The sequence below is a fragment of the Cavia porcellus genome, unplaced genomic scaffold (assembly GCF_034190915.1).
Source record: "Cavia porcellus strain 051 isolate PalLab524CR breed Dunkin Hartley unplaced genomic scaffold, mCavPor4.1 scaffold_7, whole genome shotgun sequence".
Classification (NCBI taxonomy): Eukaryota; Metazoa; Chordata; class Mammalia; order Rodentia; family Caviidae; genus Cavia; species Cavia porcellus.
Window position 1 is genome coordinate 36,856,150 of NW_026947490.1, and position 14,806 is coordinate 36,870,955.

At 46.9% G+C, this 14,806-nt stretch overlaps 1 protein-coding gene across 4 annotated transcripts in view; it reads left to right on the forward strand.

Moving 5' to 3' along the window:
* Positions 1–14,806, forward strand: part of LOC101788927 (zinc finger protein 582) — a 39,031-nt gene that overhangs the window by 17,088 nt on the left and 7,137 nt on the right. Inside the window, exons 1-7 of one of the 4 annotated variants that reach the window (XM_004999805.4) lie at positions 2,159–2,467; positions 2,764–2,914; positions 8,345–8,471; positions 8,600–8,695; positions 10,042–10,214; positions 10,606–10,720; positions 11,144–11,239. In XM_004999805.4, coding sequence (XP_004999862.2) covers positions 2,906–2,914; positions 8,345–8,471; positions 8,600–8,695; positions 10,042–10,214; positions 10,606–10,720; positions 11,144–11,239 — 616 coding nt within the window. In that variant the 5' untranslated portion in view covers positions 2,159–2,467; positions 2,764–2,905. Of the gene's footprint in view, positions 2,468–2,763; positions 2,915–8,344; positions 8,472–8,599; positions 8,696–10,041; positions 10,215–10,605; positions 10,721–11,143; positions 11,240–14,806 lie in introns of those variants that run through there. The other 3 variants (XM_063252306.1, XM_063252304.1, XM_023566048.2) reach the window with 3 other exon arrangements.

Below are 14,806 nucleotides of genomic sequence, written 5' to 3' on the forward strand. Positions count from 1 at the left end.
CAGGTCTAGGAGTGGGCTGTGTCCATGCTGGCACAATCAGGCCAAAGGAAGGACCCACACCTTGTGGATGTCAAATCCCTGTGGGGAACCTCAGACTGCTCAGGGGTGTACGTCTAAGGACACCTGAGGATGTGACCCTGTTTGCCTACTGCAGGAACGCAGTGGGATACAGTTCTGTAACCATGACAGCACAGGTAAACACATGTGCTGGTTATGGCACTATGTAAGAATGTAAATACGAGCTAACAACCTGCTCTTCTCCATTGGGCCTGCTCTTGTTGCTGATGTCTTGCACAGGTGTGTCCTTTAACCTTGAGACTTCATCCTTGAAAATCTCCCTTGGGCTCCCTGAACTGGCCCAGAATCCCTCTCAGAAGATACAGAATCAGAAGTTATGATTTTGTAGAAAATGCATTTTTCGCTGTACTTTCTAGATAACTAAGTTCACTGAATTAAAATTATGTCCAAAGTGAAATATGTCATCTTGTACATTCTGTTTATTAACTATCCAACAGCCAAGAATATGACATCCTTACTTGGTGCTGGAATTCTTTTGCCTACTGTGAAGAACATATAATTCTTTGTAATGGATTTCTTCAAAAGTAATAAAAGCGCTGTTCTGCTAGCCTCATAGGGGGGCAGCAAGCCCCATCACCACAGATAGGAGGTGCCTGGGTCAGCCTGACCCTGAAAACAGGCTTTTACCAGGAAATAGGCGGGTGTCCAGGGGAGATGCTGATCTCAAGCTTCCCCAGCTGGCGGCTTGAGGCTCCCTGGGATGGAAGTCATCTTAATTCCTCATTGAGGCCACGGAAAATGGACCAACCCAGAGTTGGAAGAGCAGGTGGCTGGGTGTGTAGCTGAGTGTGTCTGTGATGGTGGGGACAGAGATGCCTTTGTTGCTTTCCTCATTGTTGCTGAGACAAAATAGCTGACACTCAAAATTAAAGGGTAAAATGTTAGCTCACAGTTTGTAGAAGTTTCAGTCCATAAGTGTTTGGCTCCAAGGGAATGTAGCATGGTGGAGGGACATCACAGAGAAGAAACAGTTCACAGTGGGCAGAAGGTAGAAAGCAAGCAAGGAGCAAGACAACAAGCCTCTTTCTGTCCCTTATGTTGTATTCAGTCGAGGGGCTTTCGGGTTGTGCCCAGTCAGTGGGCTAATCTACTGATCACCCACACTTAATCTTAGCATTGCACCATGAATCAAAATATATTCTGGGTTCATCTACCTCTGCAAAAGCCACACCTATGACTGCATAAGGCTTTGGAGGGACATGTAGACGTGCACCATAACAGGGGCATCTGTGATGCCTGCACATCTTTGATGCCACGCACCTGTGATAGTGGGCTTGCATGTGACTCTGCACACCTTCTACCGTGGGGATACCTGTGGCCGGCGCACCTGTAATGCCATGCCTCTGTGACAGTGGGCTGATCCCTCCCTCTGACGGTGGGGACTCCTGTGATGGGGCAGGGCACCTGTGACTGTGCACCTGAGAACGTGGGTAGGTTCACCTGTGGCGCTGCGCACCTGCGACAGCCCTTGGTTCCCAGGCTGACGCCACCCTCCCTGAGGTCAGCGCCCAGACTGGCACTGCGCGTGCACGCAACAGACGCCCGCGAACTCCTGCATTACAAAAGGGCTCTCGAAGGTCTTGACGGGGGGGGGTCATTATAGTCGCAACCCCGCGGCTGTGTCTGGTGAATGACCAAAGAAGCCAGGTGGGACTAGAGTTAGGAGGGGCCCCAGTCCCGGCCAGGGTGAGCTAGGAGGAGACTCCAGAAGCCTGGAGTTGGCCGGATCTCACCGGCACCCAGCCGTACACCTCCACCAGCATCACATTGGACAGACAAGGTCTGGGGAGACAGTGCCGCGGTCAACGTCCCTGACCCCGCCTCCCCAATAGGCCGCACCCCAGGAAGGACGCCCCCATGGTAGGCCGCGCCCCTCCCATCCGCTCTGCCAGTGCGCCTGCGCACTGCGAGCTTGGCCCCGGCTGCTTTGGGGCGCGCTTCTGCATCTCGAGGTGTGTTGTGCTTACGGCCAAAACCAGCTGGCAGGCGCGATCCCGAACGAGTGACCCGGAGCGGGGTTCATGGGCACGGCCTTAGCCTGGGGCGAATCCAAGCTTTGCAGCCGAAGGGCCGCCGCTGCCTGCTCCGAACTCCATTTCCCACAGGGCTCTGCGCGGGCCACGCCCACTTCCGGCGGCGGGAGCAAACTGCTGGGCAGCGGGGCTGGCTGGCAGGGTGGAGGCAGGCGGGCAGGCGTGGCCGGGGGTGTGTCCCCCAGCGCCCCAGCCGGTTGAGCGTCCTCGGTTACGGGCGGGGAGCCCTCTCGGTAGGAGGCGATTGCCTCCCCAAGCCCAGGACTCCGGTCGTCCCTGGCCGCGGAGAGCCGCGCTGCTCCGGCGGAGGCTCAGGGGCCTGCGGGGAGCTGGAGCCGCGGGGCCTGCGCGCGGAGGTGAGACCGGCCGGCGTCGCGGAGGGGCGGGCGGCGACAGACTCGTGGGTCTGGAATAAGGACTGGGGTCCGGAGCTGGCGGAGCCCTGGTGCTGGATGTCCCTGACCTCCAGGCTGGCGACCCCGGGCCGTCCAGAGATTGGGAAGGGTCTGAGTCAGCGGCGGGCCGAAGGGTGCTTGACTTTTTCAGGGTCCCACAGAGAAGCAGCCCGTGCCCCAACTCCTTGGCAGCCTCTCGGTGGGCTAATAAAGGGTCCCACCTGCTCCTTTAAAATGGCTTTACCCTGCTCCTGCAGAAAGGGCCGTCTCCAGGCCGGTGCTTTGGGAGTCTTGTCCAGACTTGGTCTCTTTCCCCCGGCACTGCTTTCAAGGGACACTGCCCTCCAGGAGAGAGGCCACACACTGGAGACCGCAAGGACAGGAACTAGACTTAAAGTCATGTCCCAGGTGAGTTGGCATTTCCTCTCCTCTCTCCTTTCTAAAATACTCTTGCTTTTTTTTTTTTTTTTTTTTTAAGAACTTAGTGAGGAGCATTTTCTCTGAAAAGTTTTAATGTTAAGAACCCTGTCCTGGGTACCAGTTCCCATTTCCTCAAATTCTGGTGAATGATGGGCTGTGGGGATAGTGTCTTAGTTACCTTCTCGTCGCTGAGACGCAATACTGGACACCCACAATTTAAGTAGGATGTGTTGTATTTTTTTTTATCGGTACCAGGAATCGAACTCACGCTTGCAAGGCAGGTGCTTATGCCGCCGCTGAGCTAAATCCCCAGCCTCGACACCCACAATTTAAATAAGTAAAAGTTTATTTAGCTCACAGTTTGTAGAGGTTTTGGTCCATAGTTGGCTGGCGCCAAGGCAGGGCAGTGAGGTGAAGAATTGTTGCCTGCAGTGCTAGCATGAAGCAGAGAATGAGGTCAATGGGAGAGGAAGGGAGACTTAAGCTTCTGGGCCACACCCCCATGTCCCACCTCTTCCAATGTCAAATTTAGCTCTCAGTTTGGGAGAGGACTGATGAGTATCCACACTCATGACCCAGTCAGCTCTTAAAAGCCCCATTTGGAGCACACGAGGGTTTGAAGATGTAAACCACAACAACGGGTTTAAACTGCCCAGGGCTTCCTCTGCTGCTTCCTCTCCAGCCCAGTCCTTGTTCAGTGTTCGGTCCTGATGCAGTGACCCAGCCCCTTGGAGGTCCCCCTTTCTCAGAGGGACTCTCAGGAGTGGCACCTGCACCTAGAAACAGCCCGCTCTTTCGTACCTTTGCTGGAGCTCCCAGTCTGTGGATGTAAACTCAGGAAAGCAAGCAGGATTCAAGGAGCTGCACCTTGGCTGGAAGACTCATGACCCCGCTTCTGTGTTTCTTTGCTTGCTTCTGCCCATGCTGACCTCAGTGCAGCGGCTGCATGGCTCTGTTCAAACTCCAGGTCTTGGCACTTGCTGCTCAAGACCCTCCAGTGGCTTCCTGGAGAAAGCCAAAGCCCCCACGTGACTGGTGAGCCCTCAGCGGCCCAGCTCAGGGCGTCCCACACCTGTTGCCCCACTGCCCCTTGCTCTCTTCCCTTCTCATTTCCCCACCACAGTACTAAGGTTGCAGAGCCTCCCACGGTTCTTCAGATCTCTCTCATTCTTCTGTTTAGCACTTTCATCATGCTACTTTACTTAACTGTCTTATTTTCTCTTGTATCATTTCCATGTTTCTAAGGCAGGATTTGGGGCAGCTTTGCCCTGTTTCCTGATAAGGAAAATGTTTGCTGGGTGAATGTTCTCTTGAGATCAGCATTTTGTTGTGTTGGTGGTGTCACAGTCCTTCTTTGCCTGAAAGTGTGCTTCCTTACTGATTATTTCATCTGAATTCCAAGCCATTTTTTCTTTCTTTGTGGATTAAGTTTTCCTAAATTTAGGTGAGATCAGAGTACTGTACTTCCAATATTATATGTGGATGGAACAGCAGTAGGGCTAGAATTGATGGTCCCTCAAAAATAGCCTAATTATTACTATTATTAAATTATTATTAAAAAACCTAATTATTACTGAATAATTTTCACTAATGTTTTTAAATGAACAGAATTGGATTGAACCAAAAAGTTTTTAATACATTTGCCCCTATAACATACTTTTTTTTTTTTTTTTGTCTTTTTCCTTTTTATCGGTACCGGGGATCGAACTCATGACTGCCTGCTTGCAAGGCAGGCACTTATGCCGCTGAGCTAAATCTCCAGCCCCTATAACATACTTTTTACTCATTTTTTTCCTGAAATTCTTGAATAGCATTTTTCTATAAGGACAGATTTGCTGTTTTTATTTTTAATTGGTTTGTGTGGTTTTATAGTCTCTATTTCTTCTGTGTGAATTGGTTTGTGTGGTTTTAGAGTCTCTATTTCTTCTGTGTGAAGAAACCAAGTGAAGTCACTGAACCAAATGCTTGTAGCAGATGCAGACTGTGTGCCTGTGTGGAGTTTTCCTGCTGGGGTAGTGCGAAAATGTAAGCCAATTTGGAAATCTACATGTTCGAATCTCAGCAAAGAGATAAGAATGCTTCTGCATTCGAGAGAGTTCTGTGTGCTTGATTAAGCAGGTTGATCTAGACCTCAGAAGCCTCTCACTGTGTCTGGAAATCATGTTGTTTTCTAGTGGGTCTTGCTTCCCAGTCAGATGGATGGGATCACTGCTGTGATCCCTGTCACACGCTGGAATAGTGGCAGAGCTACGTAGTAGCTGCAGGCATGGCCTTGGGAACAGGCTTTGTGGGCTCAAATGTGGCTCTAGCATGTAACTACCGGGTAACTGTCTTCCCGGCTGTGGAGTGAGGAACAATGATGGGGTCTGCCTCAAATACTTCCTGTAAGGAGTAAGTTAATACATGGCTTAGAAATATTTTAAAATATCTCTAAACTACTCTTAAACACAACTGCTCTTAAAGAAGAATGTGCTCAACATCTCAGTTATAGATTAAAAGTTAATTGCCTGGTGTCTGCATACATTAGTACTTTTTTTTTTCCATTAGTACATTTTTGTTAATAGAAGTGGCAGTATCAGATGTAGTGTTCTGTAAAATGCTATTTAATGTAGCAGAGTGAGATGCGTCCCTTTCACCTCCACAGATTCAACATGTACATCATGATGCTCAGTGATACAATGAGTAACTTTTCTCATATCCCTCACTACCCTCTATTATGCACTCTGCTCCTTCCGTCCCTTTATTCCCTTCCTCTTGTGTAGTAACTTTCATGCTATTTTTTTAGTTTCCACATATTAGGGAGAATATGTGGTATTGTCTAAGTCTGGCTTATTTTGCTTTGATAACGGTCACCATTTCCATCTAGTTTCCTGCAAATGACATATTTTCCTTCTTTTTTTACAGCTGATTAATACTTCACTGTGCATATGGACCACAATTTCTTTGTTCACTCATTGGCTGATGAGTAACCAGGCTGTTTCTATACCTTGGCAATTATGAATTATGCTGTAATAAACATAGATATGCAGGCATATCTATAGTACCCTGGCTTTCATTCCTTCAGGAATGTATCAAGGAGTGACATAGCTGAATCATATGGAATTTCTGTTTTCAGGTCTCTGAAGAATTTCCATCCTGATGTTCATGGCAGTTATATTAGTTTACATTCCCAAGTGCAGTGTAGATGGTTTCTTTTCCCCACATCCGCTCCAGGACTTACTGTGGTTTGTATTCCTGGTGGTGACCATTGTGACTGGGACGAGGTGGAATCTCAGTGTAGTTTTGATTTGTCTTTGCTTGCATACTGAAGATGTTGAACATGTTTTCAACTAGTGATTGGCCATTTGTACTTCTTTTGAGAAGTGTCTGTTCAGTTTGTTTACCCTTTTACTGGTTGGATTATTTGCTTTTTTGTGTTAAGTATTTGGAATTCTCTGTATGTTTAGATACTAATCCCCTGTCAGGAAAGTAGCTGACAAAGATTTCCTCCCATTCCTCAGACTATCTCTTCACTCTGTTGGCTGTTTTCCTTGATGCCCAGAAGCCTTCTAGTTAGGTGTAGTCCCGGTTGTTGGTTCTTGCTGGGATTGGGTGGGTTGCTCTTAGAGCGCCTATTCAGGAAGTCTTTGCCTGTGCCTACTAAGGTGTCAGGTGTTTCTCCTGAGTTTTCTTCTAGCAGTTTAAAAATCTTAAGTCTTATACATAGTCTTTGATTATTTTGAATTGATTTTTTTTACAGAGTAGGAGACAGAGGTCTAGTTTGAATCCTCTACATATGGATATCTTGTTTTCCTTGCATCATTTGTTAAAGATGCTATCTTTTCTCCAGTGTATATTTTTGATCCTGTTGTCAAGAACAGATGACTTTAGTTGTATGGTTTGTTTCTGTGTCCTCTATTCCATTGGTCTATGTCTATCTTTGTGTTGGTACCATGCTGTTTTTGTTACAGTGGCTTTGTAGTATAACTTAAAACTGGGTATTGTGATGCTCCCTTTATTGTTGTCCTTGCTTAGGATTCCCTTGGTTATTCTGGATCTTTTATGTTTCTCTATGAGTTTTAAGACTGTTTTTCTAGTGCTGGGAAGAATGCCATTGATATTCTGATAGGTTTATATTGAGTTTGTAGGTTACTTTCAATGATATGGCCATGCCAATCCATGAATATAGTAGGTCTTTCTATTTCTAGGATCTTCTTTAATTTCTTTCTTCATTCTTCTGTAATGTTATTGTAGCATTTTGTCCCCTCTTTGGTTAGGTTTATGCCTGCATAATTTTTTAAAAATATGTTTATTTATTTATTCGTTGGCACCAGGAATCTGTACTGCTGAGCTATACCCCCAACCTCTGGGTAATTTTCTTATACTTATAAATGGAGCTGTTTTTCTGATTTCTTTCTCAGATTGTTTACTATTGTTCTATAGAAGAGCTATTTTTTAAATGATGATTTTATATCCTGGACATTCCTTTTTAATTTTAGAAGAAGGAATATGATCATGTTTTGTTTAACAAGCATTGAGTTAACACTAAAAGTGAACTAGCAGCCCTTAGGCCCCAGCTGGGCATTGGCTGTGCTGCTCTTTGAAGGTTCACCCCAGGCTGGTTTTCTGCTTGGTCTGCTGTGGGCCACTTGCACACCTCAGACAGAAATGCTCTAGTGTCCCTACTAAGCGTGGGGCAAGTTAGTCTCATAGACTGTCTGGAATTGATATATTTTGTGTGTGTTGCCTCCCTTCATCTCCCCCAGATGACACTTCCCCAAGGGTAGGGTGGTTGCCATGTCAGTCTCTGACATGGTCTCTGACTTAGTCTGAGGTAAGTCCCTGAGATCAGCTTTTGAGGGATGTGGGTGTCGGGTATGCTTAATATGTGCTAGTAGGTCCTCGGTCCAGTCGACAGCACAAGAAAGGAAGAGAGAAAGAAGCAAGCAAGCTTCCCAGCAGTTACCTAGCTCTCCAAATAGATAAACATGTATTTGTTACTGACATGAAGACAAGGTAACCTTCAGACCCCCTGTATTTTGCTAGGGATGCCATACCAGACTACCAATGAAGTGTCAAAATACTTTTCTCACAGTTCTGGAAGCTAGAGCCCGAGACCACAATGTCAGTGGATTTGACTCACCATGAGGCCTCTCCTTGGCATGGATTGTCCTTTCTCCCTGTGACCTCACACTGTGTGCACCCCCCTGCTGTCTCATCCTCATATAAGTTCTGTTCTGTCCTGTCCGATCGCATGAGGGGCCCGATGTATGACCTCATGTAACTTCATCCCTTTAGAGGCCCTGTCCCTGGATGCAGTCATACTCCGAGGTACCAGGGATAAAAACTCCAACCTAGGAAGGAGGGGAGGGATTCCCTCAGTAGCAGGCCTTGGGCCCTGAGCACTGACTGAGCAAGAATATATTAATGTCGTTCCAGGGCTTGGTGACATTTGGTGATGTGGCTGTGGATTTCTCCCAGGAGGAGTGGGAATGGCTGAACTCTGTGCAGAGGAGTCTGTATAGAAAGGTGATGTTGGAGAATTACAGGAACCTGGCCTCACTGGGTAAGGGTGTCTTGCTGCTTTGTGACCTCTCGTCCTGTGCAGTGCCTTCTTCTCTGAGCCCGGGGGGCTGGATCTCAGTCTGCGCCGGTCCACAGCCTGACCACATTCTGGTCTTCTGGTGTGTTTAGGCCTCTGTGCTTCTAAGCCTGATGTGATCTCCTCGATGGAACAAGGACAGGACCCCTGGATGGCCGGAAGGGGGAGGACAGGAGACTGGCACCCTGGTACGTATGGACGGGACAAGGAGCTGGGAGCTGCCGCCCACAGGTGCTGTCCTCAGCACATGCATTAAACACCTGGGTCTGGGCCTGGCCTGGCCTGGCCTCAGCGCATGCATTAAAGACCCTGTCATCTCCCAGAGGAGACCAGATAGACCTATGTCACTGAAGTGCGTTAGACACTGCCGTTCTGAGAGGGGAAGAGAAGATAGGGACTTAGGAGGAAACAGGAGAGTCAGTCACAGTTTTAAGTCAGTGAAACAATAAACAGAGGCATTAGAGGTGAGTGGTAAGTTAGAGATGGATTTTGGTTGGGCTGAAGCAGATCCAGGGTTCCACTGGGCTTCTCATTGCAGGAGGGCAGTGGGTAGTGCTTTCATCGGACCTGGGGGGGGGGAGCACAGTGGTCCTTACCACTGGGGCATTTTTGGAGCTGTCGCGGTGACGTGGTGCTGTTCCGGATGTGGTGCAAGGTTCTACACACAGCTTTACTTGGGAAACCGCAACCCAGTGGGGCAGGGACTCAGCCTTTCTGGTTTCTTGTGGGGGCTTAATCAGAACCGGAAATGGTAACCATTTCAAAAAAATTGAGTCTCCTCGGACCTCTCTGCTCAGGTCATGCTTGAAAGGAGGAGCTTGTGTTTTCAGAACTGGGCAGGTTGCCCTGTTACAGATTATGACTGCCCACACAGGACATGGGGCCACACGGAAGGCCAAAACCAGTATTTTTGTGAAGACTTGGCATTTTTAAGGCTGTGATATATCAGTTCTTTTATGAGTTAGCATCGTCATAAAAGGGAGGTCGGAGAAACAGGATCAGGAGTTTTACTTAGCAAAGCTGGAGTAAGGCTCAGGCAGCACTTTTCTCTGTCAGAGGCGCTGGTGAGTAAACTCAGCCCCTTCCCAGTGACCGCATCCCCAGAGCTTTGTTTTTTATTTTTAATTTGAGACAGGGTCTCACTGAGTGCCCAGGCTGGGCTCGAACCAGTCCTGCCTCAGCCTTGCAGAGTGCACCAGCCCGTGCTTTTCCTTAGAGGGGCCGCTGCCTCTTTGTTTACGTTAGAACCCCCTGTCTCAGGTTTGAACCTTTGTGAACTCCTTTATGCCTTACTTTCTTTTTCTAGTCTTCTGTGAAAAACAGAACGTGTGATGCTTGTTCAACATCGTGTGGCCTACAGGCCTGCAGGCCTGCAGCTGTATAAATTTGGGAATCTTTACTAGTCATATAAAAAAAACCTTCCAAAGTGACATGTCTTGTTTTGAAGGTTTTCACTTACCCAGTTGCATTTTATAAATTTGCATCGATGTAACACATAAAGGAGTGAGATGTTTGCTTTCTTACTATCCTTCAGATCTGAAGGCTGTGTGTGGGACAAAGGAGTTCCTTCCACCCAAGGACTCACCCGAGAAACAGTTCTCCCCAGCAGCCGGACCAGAGCGGCTCGAGGGCTGCGGCATGGAGTGCTGTCTGCTGGGGCAGGGCTGGAATTACAGTGCCCTGTTGGAGACCCAGCCGATGAGTCAGGTGATACCTCCAGGCCAGAGAAGGCACAGGGGCCCTGTGTACCCACAGCAACAGTGGGCGAGTTCCCATCGGGATCCAGTGTTTTCTGTGGGCAGATGATCCTGCTGGAAGAAAGATTCACACAATCTTTCCACACAGTGGGGCTGGGGTGGGGGCTGAGTTGAAGTGAATCACAGTGAGCCTGTTTAAGAACAGTTTCACTTTAGGGAATGTGAGGAAGCTTTGAGCAGGCTCTCAGGTTTCTCCTGTTTTTCTGTAAGTAGCACAGATACCTGGATTACTCGGCACTGGTAAAGAGTACTCAGGTCACCATCTGTGATGCTGCCCATCTACTTAGGGCCACACAGGTCGGAGAAAGCGAGCTAATGGAGAACATGTCTGCTCCTTTCAGGGCCTGGTGGCCATTGCAGACATGGCCATAGACTTTACCCCGCAGCTAGAGCCAGCGCAGAAGAGCTTCTGTGGGAATGTGCTGTGGGAGAGCCATGCTGGCCTCGGACCCCTCGGTAAGCTGTCCGTCTCACAGATGCAAGTCTGTCTCCTGGACCGCTGTGTTCATCACCTCAAGTTTGAGTGTGGAGAAGGCAGAGGGTTTCCTGAAAGTTTGCCCCAATTCCTCAGATAAGAGCTTGGCCTTGGTGGGGTTGGTGTCTTTCTCGTATGTGCAGCCTCGTCTTTGAGAGCTCCCCTTCACTTGTTCTGATTCTCCCTGCAGTAATACTTTTCTGTCAAAACCGGGGAGCAGCTCCTTGATTTTTTTTTTTTTTTTTTTTTTTTTGTCTTTTTCATTTTTACCGGTACCAGGGATCGAACTCACGACCGCCTGCTTACAAGGCAGGTGCTTATGTCGCTGAGCTAAATCCCCAGCCCCGTAGCTCCTTGATTTTAAAACAGCAGTTAACCAGATCCTCTGTCTTCCATTCATGCAGGCCACTGTGTGTCCAAGCCAGATTTTGTGGCTTTTCTGGAGTTAGGGAAGGAGCACTGGGTGGTGCAGAGAGAGCTGGTGGCAGGCCTGTTCCCAGGTGAGTGTGGGCAGAGGTGTGGCGAAGTCACCGTGGGGGAAGAGCTTAGTTTTTACCCCTGGATCTGGTCCAGAAATGGACACTTAGAAGTTGAACCAAATCTTTCAGGTCTGGAGAGAAAACCACACACTGGGATTTCATAATTACTCTTCTCTCCTCTTCCCCTCCTCTCTAAAACCACATTTCCCTGTAGTGTTGCTTTGTTTTTGACCACTGAGACGTGGGTCATCAGTCCATTGAAGTGGCTTTGCCTGGTCCTGATGCACTTCTGGAGGTCTGCTGTTTGCTTGTTAAGTGGTCACTCCTGTCACCATGCGCCTAGTCATGGAGGAGTGCAGGCTGCAGGGCGGGTGATGGGTTGGTGTGTAGGCAGTGGGAGAAGGAGAAAATGCACATGTAAATGTAGGCCGCTGGAGACCTGCTCTGGTGAGGGGGGGCCATGCGTGGACAACTTGCCAGAGGTGGTGTTCTCAGATTTTTACTAGGGTGGACGGAGGCAGAGACTCCCATGTTTCAGTGTCACAGGAGTCACTGAGAGAAGACGGAAGTAGCAGGTCTCTTCCTCCTGACACACAGGGCGAGAAAAGAAGTTTCCTTTGAAACAGTGGTTGGTAGAACTGTTAGAAAAGAATAGAAAATGGCAACTCGTCATCACGGCACAGCCACATGTGACTGCTTGAGACTTCGTTAGGTCGAGGTAAAGGTGTACGTTCCCCACAGGAGGAATGAGGATGTGTTTCCCTCATGCATGTTGGTGTCTGCCGCGTGCGTTCGTGTCAGTGTCCCTTGGCTCAGGGCACCTCTTCCTTGGTGTTGAGTGCACGCCTTCCTGGGGTGCTGCGTGTCAGGGAAGTAGCTCATGTCGGGTCACCATGCACCTGGGTGTGGGCACGAACTCTGTTCAGAAGTGCCATCTTCAGTGACCTGGTGAGGCCAGCAGTGTGGGTTTAGTGGGACCCTCAAAGCATTCTTATTTGTAGGCCAGTTTTTACTCACTATTTAGTGAAAGATTATGTAGCCAGAAGTAATTACTTTATTATGATATAGAGATGAAATTTGGTTTTCTCCCTTCTGTAAAATGTCCCTTGTTTGCACCCATTTCTCTATTTGTGTATTAAATGCTGTGTTAACACTCCCAGTGATTTCTATATATAAACATACCCACTACCTGGTGAAATGTCTCGAACCATTTTTCATATATGGTAGCAGGAGTCTACATTTTAGGTAGGTGTTTTGACATTACAGTAGATACACTTTTATGAAATTTGTGGTTTTTGCTATGGCTCCTCTCTTGTGTCTGTCGGAACTTGTTGCGTATTGTTCTGTTTGGTGGTTTGGGTGGCATCCAGTGTTTCACTGTACTGCTCTGCTGTACTTTATCTACCACACCACGACAGGACTGGAATTTGTATGTCTTGTTGCTGGGTGGCTTAAACCACCAGTGATCATGTGTGACTACTGTCCCAGGCCACCCAAAGGGACTGTCATTCCTGTACTACTGGTGGCCCAAGTCTCCCTTTCAGGTATTGTCCAAAAGAGCTGAAACCAGGATTGTGAAGAAATGTTGCTCTTGCGTGTTCATACCAGCAACATGGGCAATGATAAAGATGTGGACACAGTCTAAATGTCCACCAGCAGGTAAACAGTTAAAAGAGAGTTCAGTATGTGTGCCACGCAGCAGTGCTCAGCTGGACACAGTAGGGAATTCTGCAGTCTGGGCTGTATGGGTGAAGCTGGAGGGCATGATGCTAGGTCCAGACACAGAAAGTAAGTGTTCTGTGATTGCCTGCGAGGTTATGTGGTGTCTAAGACAGTTAGGATCCTAGGATCAGAATGGAAGGGTGATTGGCAGTGGCCAGCGGAGAAGGAAACAGGGAGTTGCTAATGTATGGGTACAGAGATTCAGTTAAGCACAAGGAATAAAGTTCTAGAAATCTGCTGTACACCGCATTGTTCTTCTAGTCACTGTCTTGAATACTTAAAAACTGGCCAAAAGGGGCCATCTTGTGGTAAGTGTGTTTTTCCTCATAAAATTACTGAAGTAAAAAATAAAATGTGATAATAATGGTTTCTTTTTTTAGAAAGCCAGTGGTTTTTTTTATTTTTGTCTTTTTCCTTTTTATTGGTACCAGGGATCGAACTCACGACTGCCTGCTTGCAAGGCAGGTGCTTATGCCGCTGAGCTAAATCCCCAGCCGGTAATAATGGTTTCTGAGACACCGGTTATCTGAGATGTTTGGGTTTGTGTCTGGGCTCTTAGTTCTGTTCCACTGATCGCTGTGTCTGCCCTAATGCCAGACCTTGCTGCTGCGAGTGCTTACTGGTAGAAAGTTTGACAAGCAGGAAGTGTAGTCCCTTACTTACACTTTTTTCTAAGATCGTTTTAAGATTAGCTTTTTCTATTTTTGCACGAACAACTAGTAGGATTTGTGGAGATTGCATTGAATCTGTAGATTATTTTAGGAGTATTATGATTTTGTCATCATCAAGTCATTGTAAAAAAGCTATTATGATTTTATTATCATCATGATGGTCACCGTAAAAAAAAAAAATCAGGCATCATCCCACTGATTTAGGTCTTTTTGTTTCTTACAGCTCTTTTTGTAGTTTGCAGCATACAATCTTATACCTCCATGGTTAAAGTTATTTCTAAGTAGTCTATTATCTTATGCTATTTTTCATGAAATTGTTTTCATAATTTCCTTTTTTGAATCAGTAATGTATAATGTATAGTGTACAGAAATAGAACTGACTTTTGCATGTTGGTCTTTTCCTGAATTCATTTTTCTGTCAGTGTTAGTACTTCTTTTTTGTATTCCTCCTGATTTTCTCACCTGTGAGTAGAGATAATTTTAATTTTCTTCTAATTTGGATGACTTAGTGTCAAGTAGAAGTTTTAAAGCAGGCATCCTTTGTTGGTGATCTAGGCACAAAGCAGTGAGTCTTTAGCTGTCATAAAAGACTTAAACTTCTTTTCAAAGAAAAAACAAACTTCTATTTTTAAGAACATATTTTTGCAAGCATTTGATGCACTCCCTAAAAACCAGGTATAACTCTTTGGGTGTAAAATTCTAGCGTCTGCCAAGTGACTTTGTAAAAAGACTTCAGGCACAGTTACTCTTCCCCATAAGTGTATTGTGTGAGATTAAACCAATACTTGTTACTTGTGTATGAGAATGTAAAATCATCTCTGTGACAAGGGAAAACTAACTCAGTCTCCCAGTAGATAAAGGAAACACGTTTAACAGAATTCAACATTCTTTTATGTTCATACTCTTGACAGTTTAGGTGCAGAAGTGATATACCTCAGCAAACTAAAGACCATGCATGACAAACGCACAGCTAACATCATGCTGACTGGGAAATAGTTGGAAGCTTTTTATGATCAGAAACAAGACAAGGACTCCTACTTACACCACTTCTATTTAGCATATTACTGGAAGTCGTAGCTGGATCAGTCAGTAAGAAAAAGAAATGTAAGGGTTTCAGGTAAGAATAGACGGAATTGTCCATGTTTGCAGGTGACATGGTCATATATGTAAGACACCACACACACACACACACACA